This window comes from Anguilla anguilla, chromosome 1, assembly GCF_013347855.1.
Source record: "Anguilla anguilla isolate fAngAng1 chromosome 1, fAngAng1.pri, whole genome shotgun sequence".
Taxonomy (NCBI): Eukaryota; Metazoa; Chordata; class Actinopteri; order Anguilliformes; family Anguillidae; genus Anguilla; species Anguilla anguilla.
Window position 1 is genome coordinate 17,355,011 of NC_049201.1, and position 19,053 is coordinate 17,374,063.

The following is a 19,053-nucleotide window of genomic DNA, read 5'->3' on the forward strand; positions in this document are numbered from 1 at the left end:
AACACTCAACCAATTAATTAGTCTAGTATTTTTCCTTTCAATGTTTAGAAATAGATACTGTTTAAGTCCCTTGAGAATAGCACTGAATCTATGGAAGCATACGTTATTGCAGTTATCAGCACATAGTTTACAAATTGGAGTGAAATAGCTATTCTTTTAATCAGGATACACCAATTAGCAGCCCACGGTTAACCTTACATTACTATGTTCTATAGCAGGTTGTTGACAGCAGGACGTAATTGGATTTTCTGCATTGATTGTTCTTTGGATTATAATCCATTGCCATTGTCTTGAATTCATTTCTGCATGGCTCAGATGCAAGCTCACGCCACAGACACTCAGAAATGAAAGACAGCAGGGAATGATTTATTTCCATGAAGCTTTCTCTCCACCCATGCTCTCGGCCAGGAAAGAGGACAAGGAATAAAACCGAAGGCTTACGCTCCATATCATACTGTAATTAAAGTGGACAGAGATGATATATAGCTTCTTCATTGGACGCGTTGTCTTCATTGCAATTTATTTGTATGAAAAGCATCATCCCACTGAGAAATATGGCTGCCAGAGGAAAAGTGGCTTGACTGTGATTGAGCTGTGACTGGAGGGATGAAAGGGGCAGAAGCATTCCACTGTCATTACTAGTGCGCGGTGCAAATCTCGGACCAGTCACGATTTAGGGTGACGCACTTGAGTTTACTGGTGATGTCCTCCTAAGACCCGACAGTTCTTTTTCAGGACATGAGACTGAATTTCCAGATCCATATATTCTACTATGCTGAAATTTACACTACAAGGGACATTCAATTAAATAATATTTTTTAAAAATATTTTCACTGCAGTGTGTTTTTGTCATCCGAGACACTTGTGTTAAATCAAAAAAAAATTAAAGTACTTATACTTTCTTTCTGCCAGTTCTCAGGAGTATATATGATTGTTCTGTTTATAGTGCAGATTGAGGCCGAATTGAGAGTGAAACAGGCACCACCAGTCTTAGTGCCTCCAAACTGTCTTATCTGTGAAAGCCCCAGGTCCTCAGGTTTGAATAGGAAGACAGCACCGGAGTGAGGGGAAATCTATTACCAACCTGCCTGAGGTGAAGACCTGGGGCCAAGCCTGTTGGCAGAATTCTTTCGGAGCCGGGTTTCTCATTATGAACAGTGGCATACTAACACTGAACAAACTAAACATGTCTAAGTGTTAGTCTGGGTTTCAGGTACTTTGACAGTCTATTACTCCATTCCTGCTGTGTGTTATTATGAAGCGGTTGGTTGGAACATAATCACTTAGTGTTTTTTTTGGGAATCAGCTGATAAATCCAGCCTGACCTTTTACCCTGGTACAGTGAGGAAAGAGGGAGAACTGACACTGTGTTTACAGAGCAGCTCACTGATCGGTTTGATCTCCCAAGCAGACGGCAGCATTCAGGCATGTACCCGTCAGCCCGTCTCCCCCCGTGGCCTTAGGGTTTGAGGACACGCTCCTCCCAGCCCTGCCCGCGCTCAGACCCGACACCCTTCTCATTATTTGCTTTCTCTCACTTAGCCAGTTCCCAGTCTCCCCACCCCGCTTCACCCTGATAGAGTTTCACACCATTCCTAAGGAGCCACAGGTCACCAGTGCCCGCTTCTCACCACAGGGAAGTGCTGCCCCCAATTTCACTTTCCCTCATTACCGGAGCGCTTGGTGAAGGATGATAATTTAAAAAGAAAACATGCTTGACAAAGGGCAGGGAGGGGTGTTGTGAAGAAATGCTAGGCTTGAGACTGGGAATGAGGCCTGTGTGTGCTAATCAGATTTGAGAAAGACACCGAGGAGACGTAGGGGAGAATTTGCGGAGATATTGGAGGAGAAATGGACCGCTAGCCCAGAAGGTGCTGTCCAGCTTTAAGCAGACTGTACCATGCATGGATGCGCAGCAGACAAAGGGTAGGTGGCAGATAAACAGATAAAGAGGCGAGAAGAAGGGATGGCAATTTGATCTCTGAGGATTTGGATAACAGAGAGAAAATGCTGGCAATTAAAAGAAAGTTGATGTGCGCTGTGATACGAGCCGGGGAAGAGAATTAATGGACCTAATTAGGACAGAGCCAACCGCAGGGCTTCCACCTCTGACAGCCCCTCGGAATTAACAGCCTCTCTCACCACAGACCAATAATTAAAGAAACAAAATGGCATAAATGCCATCTGAATACAGACTTTGGTGGATGACAAAAACACTGAAGCTGAATGTACTGCTGGACAGATGTACTGTCATATTTTGAGTCTAATTGCTCTGGACAATAGCACTTACATTCTGCAAGTGGGCGTTCGCTTTAATCCAGTTCCCTTCCTGATGAGGGAACTCTAAAATACATAATCTACTGTCTGCTGTCTGTAGGAAATTTAAGAATAATGAGAGTTGTGGTCAATTTCGGGAGTGTTGATAAGGTTGCCACATGTCACACTATAGTGTTTGTCTTTGAGCCTGTCTCCTAGGGTATCTTTTTCCCCAATATATATGCCATCAAATATTATATCACACCCTTGTTGTATTAGAAGTATTTTCTGTCTGGAGTTCTCATGCGCTTGATATTTTATTTCAACACCATTTAATTAATGACTGATTAATGTCAAAACAGAGTATACCGGCATTGGTTTTGTTTAATATTTCTTGTAGACAAGATTGATTTGTGTAGTTGAAGTGAATGTTTGGATTTCATATTGATGTATGGTGTGAATCCAAAGCAAATATATGCTTTTCATGTCAGAGGCTACCCAAGGTGATCATTGCTATTAAAATCAATTTCTTGTAAATTGAATTGAAATATCAGTCTGTAGCCAGGAGAAACATTGCCATGGGGGGGGGTGCTAGGTGGCTCATCCTGCTAAGGTGCTGTTCTAGTGCATGGTTGGGTCCCATGGTATGATGTCCAATCTGGGCCATGCCAGTGCCAACTGTGGCCAGCTGTACCACAAAGTCATACATATTTGGCTCTAGAGTCACCCAGGGATGGGAAGGCTTAGTCAGACAGGTTTATGGCCCCTCATCACACACCAGTGCCGCCCACTGCTTTGGTGCAGGGCATGACGTACACAACTCAGGGCATGACATACGCAACTTTTTACATAGCATTTATATTGAATCCATTTATACAACTGGATAGATACTGAAACAATGCCGGTTAAATACCTTTCTGAAGGGTACCATGGCAGTGTCCTAGCTGGGAATTGAACCTCGAACCTTTAGGCTTCAAAGCCAGATCCTTACCCATTATCCTACACTGCTGTTAAGCTGCATTTAAGGTGTAAAAGGATTACAAAGGAGAAATCTACCGTTACCATGTCAGGATGCAGTAAGGCCTAGGAAATGAGGGCAGCTCAACTGGCTTGTGTTCACAGAACTACAACTGCAGCGAATTGATCTAGTTAAGTACAGTTTACTTTTTTGTACTTTAAAAAGGGGGACATGTAGCTTAGGTTTGCATCATTTATCTTTGCATCACACAGGTCCCTGCCTCCTCTTTTGCCTCAATCTGTCAGCTTGCTGCCCTGCCCTGTTTGGCTGTTGGCCCATATTTTAGGCCAGGCACATTTCTCTTTAATTGTTATGTCTTTACTTCTGCCATCCGACTCCCAGCCCCCCATATTTTAAATTCTAAATCTTTTTGTCCTGTCATGGGGATATGGTAATATGGCAAGATCATTGCAATAATGTTCATTATCTTAATGGACCTGCCCAGTTACCTTAAATTGTTAGAATGCTTCCTGTTTATGTACAAGGTGGAGATTGCATAAGCTAGCGTTAAGGGATCTGAGATTACCAGGCAGGCACTGAATATGATTTGAATGCAGTTACACAGTCAGCACATGGTCGTTAAAGATTGGGATCCTAATAAAAACATCAATCTTGCTAGTTCAGTTTTAGTAATTCTTTTTTTTTCCTATGTTATCTGATGATTTTTTTGCTGATGTGGAATGTTTTATATGACTCAGGAAGACACTCAAATCCATCAAGGCATCAAATTATCATGCTAGTGGGCTTGAAGAAGTCAGGTTATTCATATGGATGCAATGCAGAAATTTCATCAGATTTAAAAAAAAATTGTTGATATTAATGATAGTGCCGATGAAATCTCAATTTCAGGAATTAATCCATCTTTGGCATGTCAGTGACTGTATGTAACAGTACAAGCTCAGCACTTTCTCCCTTCTCACATTAATTGCTGAAATATTGCAGTAGACCGAGACCTTTAACCACTAATGCAGTGCAGTAGGCTACTGCTACTGAAACTAGTTACTCTACAGTACTACTAAATAGTGCAGTTCTGTGCTAGTTTGAGTACTGGACTAATCAGCAAAATACTATGCAAAGGAAAGCCATAAAATAGGTCAAGTTCAAGTTTATTGAGAGATCTGCAGTACGCTTGTCTCATTCTGACTTTGATTGACCTTGCTTCACCGTGGCACATCTGACTGAGTATTGTGCTGAGGATGTCTTATGACCCAGATCAAATATCGTCTACGTTGACTATGTTGACTGCGCCCAGTAGTCCTGTGGGAGGGGGGGATTCACATACATACACACACACACATGCACATTTCACATGAATATTGCCATGTGCACACACTCATGTGTATGTGCATTCCCCTTCTGAATTTGTGTTTGTATCTCCTTATTAAATCAATGCTCGTTATTAGATATGCCTTACCATACACTGTTTGTTCTATGATCTCTCCACAGAGGATCTCAGAGTTTGTGTGGGAAGTCCATCAATTTGTGGAGATACCTCAGAGAAATTGAATTGTTATATAACAAAAACACATTCAGATTACACCACAGATAGTTCTCTGAGCATTGTTGAATGATGGACCTCAGATATTTTGCCCTATTTCTGAACAGTGATCAAAAAGTTAAATTGGGAAGAAATGTAAAACCACTTCAATGCAAAATCCCTGATAATTCTGGAGGTGTAAATCACATTTTTCTGCTCAAGAGTTTTACATTTTATTGTTTTCTTGATCTACAAATGAAGTAACGGCTAATGCACTTCCCAGTCATAATCACCACAACATGCGGTGTTGCGGCACAGCGGCTTGGGAGCTTTCTGAAAGCTTTCCTGGCAAATGCGATGCATTTTGTCCCCCGCAGGTAGCTGGCCGCCGCGGTGCCTAATTTGTAATGGCTGTGATTATTTCCTTGATGTGTGTCCTCGCCACAAGTTGTGACGGATGGATGCAAACCTGGAGTTCTGTGTGAAGCAATTGTGTTCAAGAGTCTAAACACTGCAGAGAAGTGCACTTTCAATTCACAGATGTGTGCCATTGAAGCTGCCCCTCCCCCTCCTCTCTCTGTCTTTCTCCTGCAATGCAATGTGCTTAATACATGGTGTGGAGGAATTTTGTGGCACTGGATGCAAGAGTCCACAGTGTGCTTTACACTAACTACTTGTATAGTGTTGACTGTCATGGTAATGGCTCTAAATGTGTAAAAATGAAGATGCTGCTGCATGAACAACAAACAAACAATATGGCTGCCAATGTGCTCACTCAGTATGAACTGTAACCTAGCTAAGAATGGATCTTGCTGCTAATAAACACAAATTTTCTAATTCAGTTTTACAGGCTCTCACAAAGGTTAGCGAATGTCTTTGTATATGGTGAGGCACTGGCGCCCTGGTACAATAGGCTACTGTCTGTTCAGCTTATTTTTGGATGAATTTACTTTCCAGAATGATCTGCTAGAGATATCCTAATACATATCTACAATTCTTTAGGTAAATTTGATCAACTGTGACCAAATTGTTCACATTGTAGCAATACAGTTTTAGGTTAACATGTGGTTTTGGGGATTACCCTAATTTTATTTCTTGACAGTTGGGCAATTAATGCTGATTAAAAGACAGTTTCACTTACTATAAATGAGCTTGCTCTAATACATTCGGTTTAGCAGTGAAGTCACTAGCTAGCATTAGCTGGAGTAGAGGTAGGTCTAGTTTAGGAGTGTTCTTTTCTACACAACAATGCACCTGTACTAAACGATGACTCTTGCCTGACTACTTCCTGTCTACTCTCTCCCTATCTGCTGCAGTATGTTCCTCCAGACTTGTGCATCTGTAACTTTGTGCTGGAGCAGTCCCTTTCTGTGCGGGCCCTGCAGGAGATGCTGGCCAAAACTGGGCCAAACAGCGAAGGAGTAAGTATGGCTCTACAGTCTACACCTGTGCAAACAGACGATGGCCATCAACTGCACTTCCAAACATTGTGGTTATACTTTATCCACAACATAAAAAAATACCCGACATAAAAAGGCACAACAATTTGGAAAAAGATTATTTGGTATTGACAGTGGTTATAAAGTAAGGACTGTACTGATGCCAAGTGTTTCTTGAATTACAAACTACTTAAGTCGGAAGAGAGCACATGGGAATCTCTTGATTGCCTCTGCCTCTCTTCAAGTGTCATTATAGGATGTGTTGCTTGTTACTTACATTTTATGGCTGTACGGAGAACATAAAACGTAATTTTATCTCCGATGTTCCTAAGCCGAACTAAACCGAACTTGATCTCTCACTGCAACCCTTCCTGTCAACGTCTGGAGGAGACGCCTATTCTTGCTTCTATCTACACTGCAGACGCACCTCGAATTATATGCTGCCCATGTCGTCGGAGGGTGTCGAGGTCACCATGTTCTCGGATTGCGCGTCTGCGGGTGCCTGGTCTGACCACTAGAGTGGCCAGTAGAGAGTGTTGAAATCAGCGGAACTGGCCATCATCCCCCCTATCATCCCCCAGCAAGGCCGGTTGTAGCCCTGCAAATGCGGATCTACGGCCGTAGCCAGCAATGGCGTGACAGGGTGTTCGAGTCCCAGTTGCAGGGCTCACGCTTTGTTTTTGGAACAAGCGCCTTTACAGCGTGAGCCAGCCGGCGGCCCTGTGCGGAGAACATTGTAACAATTCCTTACTGCATGATGCACTTGCAAAGAACAAACATTGTAGCTGTGACAGCCTGAAGTAGCTGTATAATAATTTCGCTGTTGATAATACTGATAGAACCTGTACAGGATAGTTAGCTGCTAAATGACAGGGCAATTGCATACATAATATTATACATAAAAAAATTTTATGCAGGCAGGAAACAAGAAACTATTCTTTCACAATCATGAGAGGATGCACAATCACTTTTTTGCTGGTTATGTTCCCTCTCACCCTTTCCCTGACAAATGTGCCCAGAATCTCATCTCTGTTCTAGCTGTGCAGTTTCACTCTGAGTGGAAGATGAGATGTCCACAGTTGATTGAAAGGTTACGCTGTGTGCTATTCAGTTAAGGCAGATACGATTCAGAACTTTCTTGCTTTATAAACTGAGAACTACTGTAATAGTTAGTTCCCTGAATTCATGCATGTGTGTGTACATGAAATGCCTACAAAGTAGTATAGACTGTTATTGTGGCACTTTAATGTTTTTACCAACTTTGATTGACTTTTACTTTAATTCATCGCGCAGCAGTTTTTTTTTGTTTTTTGTTTGTTTTTGTTTTCTTTTTTACTTTGGCTCAAAGGTGCAAAATCAGAAATTTCTATACAGTAGTTCCTTCAATTGCCTCTTGAAAAAAGTTGTATTGAGCCAGGTAAGAATAGTGTTGTAATAAGAGACACAGCTGTACAGTAATGTGAATCTGTGTTAGTTAAATCTGTGCTTTTTCTCCCGAAGCTCACCATTGATTAATTTGGGCTGCAGCAGATCAATAATTTGTTTTTGTCTTGCTGTATCATTTTCTTCTTTTCAACATTGCTAGCCTCCTGACCACGACCGATGGGTATGTTTATCATTCATGCAACACTTCTGACATTTTCAAAGAGCATGTAAGCTTTCTTAATGCAATGGGTTACTTGGCCTATTTCACTTGAATATGTTGAATCTTTATATTGGGAGCAGAGAGTGGGTTGATAATTCGGTGGCAGCAATGATGTGTGCTGTAAGGTGTGTGCTGCAGAAGTAGCCTAATTATCATTTTGATGATCTGGATTATGAACCAGTGGTGTCAGTTTTTAATGACATGGCAAATTATTTGCAACCACGGCCAAATCTACAAATGTATATATTCGGCGCTTGACAGTTATCTTTACAGTATTCCAATTAACAGTGGAAACTCCAAATTTAAAATGAATATGTTTAATCTAGTCTGCTGGAGTTTTAAAAAAGTATGCAATTTATTTAATTTTAGTTGAAAATATATACATTTGCAAAATATATGTATTGTACCCATGTCAATCGAATAATTAACATCTATAAGTTTTTTAAATCTGTAATATTGTTTGTCCTTAATTAGATTATCACTTTACTCTACTTTGAAATATCACCCAATTATTATCTAAAAATGTACTGTACTGTAAATTTGTAAGGTTGAACCTAAAATGGTAGCATGAATCTTATTTTTCTACACATAAAAAAACAAACAAACTGTATTCAAATAACCTGCTTATTATACAGAATTAAATAATGTGACATTTCTTTGTCTGTTTCTCTCCCAGTTTATGCATATGGAATTCCAGTGGACATTTAGGTTGCATCTAAAAATAGGTTTTTGACTTTTATCAAGCTTAAAGTAATTGCTCATCCCGATGTCCACAGTCTGACATTTTGAGAGAATAGAAAATGGTCCTTAAATTAATGAAAAACCTGAAGCACTCATTACTAATGTGTGTGAGTCAACAGACCTTTCTGGGGCCTGCACATATCTCAGCCCATGAATGGAGATGCACGTACTTGTCAAAGCAGCCACCCTGCACTATGCTTCAGAATGCCAGCTGATGGTAATTTACAAATCCAAAGCAGCGCTACAAAGGGCTACCATTAGCATACACTTGCTCCTGCAGCCCAATATACTGTAACATTTTCAAGTGAAACTGTCTAATCCTGGTCTTCCGCGCCAAGATGCACAGTTAAGGGCCTTCTTCTTCCCTACCATTTTCCTTCTGCTTAAAGAGGAACTCCAGTGAGAAAAATGTACTTTTTTTTTTACAGTTGAACACACACCTTCACAGTCTGCAAATACTGTACATCAGTATTGGTACTAAACTACACTTTCACATGAAGAAGTGCTGCACTTGCACTGATATTCTGATATTCAATTACTGTATTTCTCTTTGCAAATTAGCTAAAATACAGTTTTTTTTACAACTACTTATACCTAATGCTACTGTTATTATATTAACTATAATTCATGTGGAGAAGACCATGGCTAATGTAATGCTCAGGTAATATTTAGGCTATAGTGCATAGGCTATAGTGATTCATGTTCCAACAGTAGACGTAAGTTACTTAGCTAAATGGTGGGCAGCCATCTAACTAAGCCACACAAATAAGGACTTCTTTCGGGTTTAGAATGAAGTCACACCTCTGCTTGTTAATTGCTGTAAGAATATTTATAATATGCCAAAAGAAAACAATGAACTGAACTAGACACTGGGGTTCCCCTTTAAAAGATTTACTACAGCGCCTTGTTTTGTAGCTTCGACTGTGAGAGGGAGGGAATGGTAGAATTTGATCAGCGTATAAAAAACTGTAGCCAACTGACCAAACTAAATCCAGTGCTTGTGGAAAACTTGTGTGACACAATGGGCTTCAGTTCGGTGTTATCACTGAAGTGTAATGCCTTTTCTACTGTTTTCTAGTTAACTATATTCTTAATTTTTATGGTTGTGCCTTTCTAATAACACAGTAGGGGCTCACCCGTAGACATGAAGGAATTGCTGTGGGAAACTCAATATGCTCAGCAATTGCGTAACTCATTGGGTTTTGTGTCTTCTGTTATGTGATGTTTTTTTGTTCTTCTCTTTCTACATTCTTTGATTTCTAACCTCTTGAAATTTCAAGTGTACCAAGGAGGAGGAAATGTTCTGGAATCGGACTTGGTTCTGGAATCAATGGTTTCTGTTGTTGAGCAGAGCACACTGTCTTTGAAGTGTGCCGTTACACCTGCAGCCGAATGTGCTGCAGTAGCCTACACATGCATCATGAGTGTCTCCCCCTGGAGGTGGAAGTTGTTTTATTTTGCATGCCTTTTTTATAGGCTCTTTCTTTTCTATTTATTTTTTCCCACTCTTTGTTAGAGGGTAACAATCTTGTACCTCTCTTGAGTTTTTAACCATGGAGTACTTATAAATCAAGGTGTCTGCTGCTGTTTACTAGACGATGTTCAAGGATGATTTGAGGTCAAGTCTTTTTTGAGGTTTGGCTATGTTTCAGCTGGGTCTCTCAAAATGAATTTGGCACAAAGTTGCCCTCCTACCAGCTTTCGTGGATCTCGGTGACAAATCTGCAATTTGGACCATTTTGGATGAGGTCTTGGTCAAAGGTCAGCAGTAATAAGCAATCACTAAGATTTAAAGAATATAACCTTGATGTCCTCTGGCAGCAGTGGCAAGCAGTGCTTTTTTTTTTCTCGGCCGCTGGGGTGTAATCCTCCTGGGTCCTAAAGAGAAACCCCACAGAACTGTCCCAGTTGGAGCTGAGAACCGTGGTAGCTGCTGGTGTGTGGCAAAAGGTCAAAGTTCTTGATTTAATGTGAGCATGTCGTCTCCTGGCAACAGCTGGGGGCAAGATACAGTTTTCGCTTTTCTTTGATCGAACGCCCTTTCCTTTTTCGTCCGTGCTGTGGGCTGTCCTGGGAATATGAAGCTACGGTTGGATGTAGCGTTGGAACTGGGCGAGGCTAGGGCCAGCGTTATGTTTAGCACAAAGCCATGGTCCTACTCCCACATGTGCAGTAGTCAACATGATAATGAACACAGCTCCATGTGAGGGTGTTTTCTCCTGAAGCACACAATAATTATTCATAGATACAGTTGCTGCCTGTATGTACTCCATGGCAACTAAACCAGTGCATACACTGAGATAACAGTCATGTCAGTTTTTTTTGTGCTTGGAGATTTCAAATTCTTGATGCACATGTAAGATTTTAAAATGTCTGTGGTTTGATGTGGCTGTCTGTTTAAAGTCATTTTATCTCAAGTCAAGGTGTCACTAACATAATCGCTGATACCAATTTGACCTGCAGTGTATTCACATTATTACAACGTCTGAGAAAATTGAAAGACATCAAAGACATATATGTTGTTTACCATGATGCCAAACAATACTGACAAACGTCCTTTTTTCTTATCTTAATGCTTCCTAGAGGCTCATAAGAAAGGTGAGTATTATTGGCTGTCTAAGCTGTCCATAACAAAAGGCTTGAAAAAGGATCTAAGCCTAAATGATGTGTGTACTACCTGGTTTTACAAACCACTTGGTTTTTATAGAAATCTTTTTTTATGCAGCTTCGTTTTGCATCTTCTACAAAATGCTGAGAACCTTTATTTATTTTTTTTATGTTTATTTTTTTTAATGAAATCTTTTATTTTTTTTTTGTTCTTGCCAACAAAGTAATCCTGAGAGCTGTCATTTCCTCATCAACGGTACTGTGATGAAATTTTTCCCGTTCTGTGGAAGAACAGGGAACCCCTCCTAACAGAATCAGCCCTGGTGATGGTGTGCATGTGTGCACTGGTTTGAACTGATAAAATAGGAATTCCTTGAAAGAACCTCAGCACAACCTGCCCTCAGCGAGACCTCAGAGTCGCCCCTCTCCATGTGCCATGAAAGCAGTGGTCCTCCCATGGGCTGAGGCGGGGGAGAGGGAGCTCTGGTGCTCTGACTGAGAGGTTTTCTCCTCCGAGAGGGTGGCCTTTAAGGCGGGTGTGCTGTTTTCACAGGCGGCACAAGGGGGTGGACACCGGACCCTACTCTATGGCCACGCCATCCTCCTCAGGCATTCCTTCAGCGGAATGGTGAGAATGCCCAGCGGCCATAAAACCTGATATGGAGAGAAATATAGCCTTCCTGTCAAACATGCTATTTACTTATCGAATTCCTTATTGTCAAGGATGAAGGAGTTACAGTTCAAACAATGGTAATGTATGGTTTGAATTTCTGGCCTGTAATATCTACCCACAGTTTTAATATTAATTTATCCCAGGGTTTCAAATACTGTATGTAATACAAAATAAGCCGTGTACAAAATTGGGGACTCATTGAGCACATGCTATGAGAAAAGAATTGGAAATCTGACAATGCATTAACTGATTTATATGCTTCAGGGGCAATATACTCCTTATGTCATTATATAGTTGACATCAATTTGTGTACACTGCAGTACCTAACCTGCTTGAAGACGTCAAGGTCCTTGACAGATAAACTGTCTTTTGATGTGGGATTACAAGAGGATTCGACAGGTAATACATACATATACACTTGGGTTCCATTTTAATTTGTTACTTTTTCATTTTCAAACATTTGCTTACCTATGATTTGACTTTTGTTTTCACATACTTACAGCTACTGTACTGTTAGCAAAACTTAATTTCAACATAATTTCTGTAGCTTTGACATACATAATATCTGTAAACAGAAACAAATTCTCTTCAGTCAACAAAGGAAAACAAGTTTTCCTTTGCTGACTGAAGAGATTACATTTTAAAAGGTTTTCAGTTTTTTTTCTCCAAACAAACAGTCTTGTTTGCCTTCTCTGTGCTTTTCAAGAGATTCTGTGCCATAATTGTGCAGCGTCTTGAATTGAAGTACTGGATCACTGTAATAACTGAAGAAGGCATCGTATAACTTTATTAGAATTTTCTTATTGAGATCCTTGGTCATTGATTTCACCCGAGACAATTTTACTGTATGCTTTAAGCTTTAATTTAGATCCTCCCATAAAATTATATGGTCTTAAATTATTATCATCTGCATACAGAGCATTTATCTGTATTACTGACGTTTGCCATGAAAAACTTAACAAAATTTTTAAGTAGATGTTTATAGTATTTAAACATTTTGATAGCTTCCAAAATGTTTTCAACAGTTTTTGCCATGCTTTTTTGTCCCCTGAAAATGTAAATGTTTTGCCGCAATTATCTTTATCAAGGTAATTTATGTAAATAAGAACAGAGCCCCAGAATGAGTCACTGCAGCACTCCACTTCCCACAGAATTGTGCTCAAATATAATGTTTCTTTTGCTGCTCTCTGAATTATGTTTTGGAAATCCACTTTGAGAGTAATCCCGTAATTCCTGCTGATTTCAGTTTGATAATGTGTCACGGATAGAATACGTCATTGAAGTAACTTCATTTAGAAAATGCACCTATCATTAACCCTGTTTCAGTTGAAAGTTTTAGAAAACTGTTTGTAGCCGTCTTGAGAAACAAGATTATTAACATGATCCCTCTCTTCCAAAATCATTTGGTAGCATATTTTTAACCTGTCCCTATTCATAGTTATCAGTATATTACATTAGATGCTGTTAAACTGGCCTGTCATTTATTTTTTAAACAAAATACACTTCATCCAAATTTTCTTTATTCCCTTCACTTATTTACTTTTTGAACCCATTTTGTCCCCAAGTTTTGAGTTGCCTGAACATATTTGTAGGCTAATCTCATGCTGTAATTGCTCCCATTTGTGCCTCTGTAGCACATAGTGTTAGATACTGTTTTGTTTTCACTCTGAAGTCCGCAGTCTGAGCTGTGCAGTAATTGCTTTACAGTTGCTCTTGTACTGTACAATGAGATGGAGCATACCCTGGTGGTCACTATGTAAGAATGTGGGCGGTTGTCTGTCACCACATGGGACTAATGCCACAAGATTGCAAAGGATTCAGTTCCAAACCGTGGTGCCTTAAAGAAAATTTACTCTCTCAATATCCTCTAAAACTTCCTATTCATTATACAGCATTCCATTTTTGGCATATTTGTAACTTCTTTGGGGAAGCTGTGAATAATAGGACTGTCTAAACTATCTAATTTCTTTATTGTTGTAAAGTCCCCAGTTTAAATGCACCAAAGCTTTTCCCTGGCTTTGTTTTCTACTAAAACCCAGAAATCCAGTGCTTTATTAAACTAATACTTTAGTACCTCTGAGCTGAATGGATTTGATGCTTCATCATTTCTGTTATACATTTAATACACAGTTTTATATAAATATAAATTTATGAATGTAAAAATATATGGGAATTATAAATATATAGATTTCTGTTTACTCATTTGTGTGTGTGTTCATGTGTGTTCATTCGTCTTTATGTATGCAATGCTCTATTTGTGGATAGGTGAAATTATTGTGCAGCATGGTCTTCCATTTATATTATTTCTGCATCTCTTCCTCCTGCAGGTGAGGCCTGTTGGTGGACTATCCACCCTGCCTCAAAGCAGAGGTCAGAAGGAGAGAAAGTGCGCATTGGTGATGACCTCATCCTAGTCAGCGTGTCCACAGAGCGCTATCTGGTGAGCGCAGCAGCCCTTAAGCCTGAAGTGTGCATGCAGTCTGTACTGGTCAAGCCTGGACAGACCCTGGACAATCTGCCCATTCTTCCCTGAAGAATTATCATGGAGGCCAGCAAAATCAGCTTCTGTGCCTATTCTGTGATTGCACTCATTGTGCACCCTTAGGGGCTCACAAGAGTGGGAATAAGCACTTTGAAAGGCACATAAAAGGCCTGCAGTGGATGAAGAGAGACATGGCTGAGAGGAACACTGCTACGCACGCTCTACTGAGCACTAAGCAGTAAACACAGTGGGCCTGAAGGCCTGCTTCACTTACCCTCTCAGCCAAATCTTCAAATGCCTGTTAATGCTAACTATGATAGAGTGGTCTGGTACGACTCTCTGATGACGACTCTCTCTTTGGTACGACTAACTGGCTGTGGAAGTACATTTCTTGGACAGAATAGTTTCTGTGGATTTCAGTCGTATATCTAGCCACAGACTGCCCCGATGCGATCAGATCAGCGGGATTTACAAGAAATAGCCCAGGTTCCTTTGTCGTCACTTTGTGCCTGAGGGAGACTTAAGGCTGAGGTATGGCTCTATGCAGTTGTACCCTACGAAAAGGCCTTTGCTGGGAATGTACTTGTGTAACACAGGAGAGGAGAACATGCCATCCAACCCCAGGCCGAACACTTCAGTGGGCCCCGTTATATTTCCCCGGGCCCTTAGACCCGTTATGATTTCACCGGTTTCACACCCTTGGAATCCCAGCCCTGGGAAGCATCTCCGTGTCTGACGCTCGGAAAAAGTTGCCTCAGGGTGTAAAAGCAGTGTCCCCACGTGGCCAGCATGAGGGAGTAGGCATGCCCCGGAGGAGCCCTGCTCTCATGTTACCGCCGCTCCCCTTGTTCCATGCAGCCTCCCAAGGGGCTGTGTTTTAATAAGAGCTAATCCAAGGCCCCAGGTCACCAGTAGTAACACACTTCCCGGTGACCTACTGTTACAGAATTCTGCAGGGTGAGAACAGTCTACTGACCTTAGGAGAAGAGGGTCTGCCAACATTTGGTGTACATAGTCTCACACACAAGGATACTACTGCTACTACACACACACACGCACACCACAGAAAAATAGTAATATAGTTACATGCACAGGAAAAGACCTTTGTGTTTTCAGGGTTGCCGAATTTCAATATGAGAGTTTTAGGATCAGTTCCACTGAATTATGCTGCCTACTCCAGTGACGCCACTTAAATATGTTCCTTAAATATGTGTAAAGGAAATATGGTTTGATTTGGCCAGTGGCTTAATAATGTTTTTATTTTTTTATATGATGAAGCATTTACAAGTTGAGTCTCTTCATTGATGTTAGATGAAATGTTAGTAATTTCAAGATCAAGTTCAATTTTATTGTCATATGCAATAGTTATGCTCAGTGCAACCAATGCAGTGAAATTGTTACTTGCAGTTGGTCTCGGTAATAATAAAAGGCACAAAAGATGAAATAATTATGCTTCTAAATAAATAAATAAATATATAAATGTGTGCTAAGACATCACATTTGTTAAGTACAGATGCAGTCAATGCAGTGTATGGATTGAAGTGTTTTTGTTTCACTGTCTTATGGTAACTTTGCTCTCCCCGTTCAGCATCTGTCCATCTCCAACGGCAACATCCAAGTGGATGCCTCTTTCATGCAGACTCTGTGGAATGTCCACCCTACCTGCTCAGGCAGCAGTGTGGAAGAAGGTAACTCTGCAACACAGCAGTGCTCACATCAACAACATGGCAGGCCAGTTAAGGGAAAATCAAAGTGGCTGCGATACATAAAGATATTGTATCTGGTTAAACCCCGATTTTTTTCCCCTAAATTGAATGGTTAATTGTTTTTGTAGGCCTACTCAATTGCTGTGAGATCCTTTGTTAATTCGGGAGATTGCAGGCTAGTGCTTGTGTCCTCTGAATTATTTGCTGCCAGCAGCTGCGTCTTATCACACTTCAGTTCACCAGCAGAAGTGTCATTGAGTTGGAGGGCTACACTTCATACGCAGCAGCAGTCACTCCCGTGTGACGAGATGGCAAATCCCTGAGTGAAACTCTCCCTCCCAGGCCAGGGTGGTGCTAACTAGTGATGGGAGAGTCGAGTTTCAGAACCCCATTTAAGACATTCTGAAACTCAGTCAGCGACTTGTCAAAACAAACCGAAATGTTCAGCCCTCCACAGTAAAATGCATTGATATGTCAAATTAGTCACTAATGGCAAGTGGTCGATTTGTTCATTTCTGTTCCGTTTCCCAAATCTCACTCTCACGTCACTTTTGCTGTGTGCAAGTCCAGCTGTGTGTCGCCCTGCAGAAATCCCAGCCAGTCAGTACTGGCATGGCCAGGATTCTATTCCCAATGGGCCTGGTGCATTAAGTCACCTGTGTTGTAGCATGATGTGCCACCCAGCAGATCAGTCTAACCTTGTTTAAAATCCAAACACTTTAATGTCATATTTTTTAAGCCATTCACCATGCCCATAGGGTACCATTTTAAAACAGCCATTTTGAAACAATTTAATATGAATTATATCACCTTCTGCTCTGCTCATTAAAGCTGCATGTTTTATTAATTCAAGATTTGACCATTTAAAATGCTGTTACATCTTAGCTGCCATTTAGCAGATGCTCTTATCCAGAGCGACACAATGCAATTGCATTAAGGCTCTCTGCAGTCTTCCAGAGGAAGTTGTTAACGGTGGTTCATTTATAACGTGTATGGATATAAATTGTACTGTCATTGTTCATTTTCGAGAGGAGTATCCAGCATTGCCTGGTGTATTTTTTAGGAAGTGTGGTTAGCTCTGGCTCAGCATCTCTGAAGACATAAATTGCCGCATGCCATTTTAATTATGGTTCATTGTCTTTTGCCCTTGTTCTACTATTCCATAATAGTTATCTAGCTGGTGTTCAGTTAGACATTAGTCTTTTTCTGGGTCCCAAAAAAAAGTTGGGGAGAAAAGGGGTTCAGCATTATTAGCACATTTTGAAGCGCAAAAAGGCACTAGAAACAAAAATAATAGCTGCTTCAAGACTGCTTTTTACCTCCTTTGTTCCTTTCTTTCCGTGATGCTCCCAGGATGTGTATTGAGTCTGCATGATATAGCGAGGGGTGAATCACTTGTTTGGATTTTGTTGATTGGCAGTAGCAATGATATAGCAAAAATCTTTTATAACTCTATCGTCTTTTATGGTTCTTTAACATTCTGCCTATCCATTTTTATTCTCGTGTGTGTGAGATGTTTTGGTGGTTCTTTGAAATCTGCGTTGACCTTTTTAGAGCAAATGCCACCATATCCTAATGCCTTGCTCTTCTTTTAGGCGGGTATGGCATCCTTTCCATGCTTCAGGCATATGGGTTAATGTAATTGGGCTAGGCATATTCAGAATATGTGGAAATCCATATTGCCAATTTCCCTTTGTAACTTGTAATCTGGTTCCCATCTTTATGATTCAGTAGATTGTCTTGGTTTGGCCTTTGGTTTCCTGTAAATTTCTGGTTTCCTGTCATCTCTTCATGTTATGCCTCTTTGTTCTGCTGTGAAAAAAAGCTTTTCGACAGTCACTTTTGTCTTTTCTTTTAGTCTTTTCTGATGTAGCATCCATTGAAATTTTTTTGATCATTTTCCCTTCTTACAATTGTCTTCCATGTTCCTAGGATAGACTTTTGTCCTTCCATTGCACAGTTCAAACTTATGATGGTGAACTCGGCTTCATCTCACAGTGCTGAAAAACTTTTTAAGGGAAATAGTGAAATCTTTATTCCCTCGTCTGCCATCTAGTTTTCAACTGTCAAAGCAGTGTTGTTTTGTTTTCCTGTTTTTTCCTGAGTTTCAGAGATACAGTCCCCATGGCCATGTTCTGGTTGCTACTCATGTATGCTTTTCTTCTTACTCTAAATCCTGCAGAGATCTTTCCACTTACAGTTTATCAGGGTATGATCAGTCACACTCTGTTTTTCCGTCAAGTGATCTCTATGTGAGTTTATGAATTCTATTTTGCTCAAAGTGGGTGCCTGAAATACTCAGGGATTTCTCTTCACCAAGACAACACAGCCATTCCCCATTTTTATTGAGAGCTCCCTGGCCATATTACCCCCATATTCTGTCTCTCTCTGGTAAAGTTGTTGTTTCGTACTCTTGCATTAAAATCTCCTGAAGTTAGTAAGACTTCATGATTTCGCACTATCACAAACTATATTGGAGTCCAAGAGTGGGCAGGTGGTGTGTGATGTAAAGTTTGACATTAGAACCGGGAGTGCCTAGACCCCTTCCTACTGACCACCTACAGGTCAACTGTACAGGAGGCCGCTCGGGCAAAATGTCATCTTATTTAAGATATTTTATTTTTGATGACACCATACCATGTATCCACAACTGGACTAGAAGTAATGGCATTTAGCACTCAATGCAGATAGCTTAATATCCTTGTTTTACTTAAAATACACATGTTTAGCAGCTGGGTGGCTCATCCTTTTCAAGGCATCTTCCAGTTCACGGATGGGCCCTACAATCAGGTATTGAATCTGGACTGTGCCAATGCCGACTGTGGCGACGCCCAGCTCTGCAGGGTGACACATAGCTGGTGGGCCGGATGGAACATTTCAGACAGCAGGAATGACAATGCTTATCGCACACCAGTGGTCACCACTGGCCAATCACGCGCTCGCAGCTTGTCTGTTGAGCTGCACAGGAAGTGTTTCCGATGTACGTGTATCAGGCCAGCTTGAAGACTG

General features: G+C 40.8%; 1 protein-coding gene across 16 annotated transcripts in view; it reads left to right on the forward strand.

The window, feature by feature from the left end:
* Nucleotides 1–19,053, forward strand: part of LOC118228062 (ryanodine receptor 3) — a 126,414-nt gene that overhangs the window by 24,451 nt on the left and 82,910 nt on the right. For 9 of the 16 annotated variants that reach the window (XM_035419331.1, XM_035419286.1, XM_035419304.1 and 6 more), the window contains exons 3-9: nucleotides 6,068–6,172; nucleotides 7,776–7,796; nucleotides 11,160–11,174; nucleotides 11,737–11,811; nucleotides 12,177–12,255; nucleotides 14,184–14,296; nucleotides 15,927–16,026. In XM_035419331.1, coding sequence (XP_035275222.1) covers nucleotides 6,068–6,172; nucleotides 7,776–7,796; nucleotides 11,160–11,174; nucleotides 11,737–11,811; nucleotides 12,177–12,255; nucleotides 14,184–14,296; nucleotides 15,927–16,026 — 508 coding nt within the window. The remainder of the gene's footprint in view (nucleotides 1–6,067; nucleotides 6,173–7,775; nucleotides 7,797–11,159; nucleotides 11,175–11,736; nucleotides 11,812–12,176; nucleotides 12,256–14,183; nucleotides 14,297–15,926; nucleotides 16,027–19,053) is intronic. The other 7 variants (XM_035419357.1, XM_035419366.1, XM_035419376.1 and 4 more) reach the window with 2 other exon arrangements.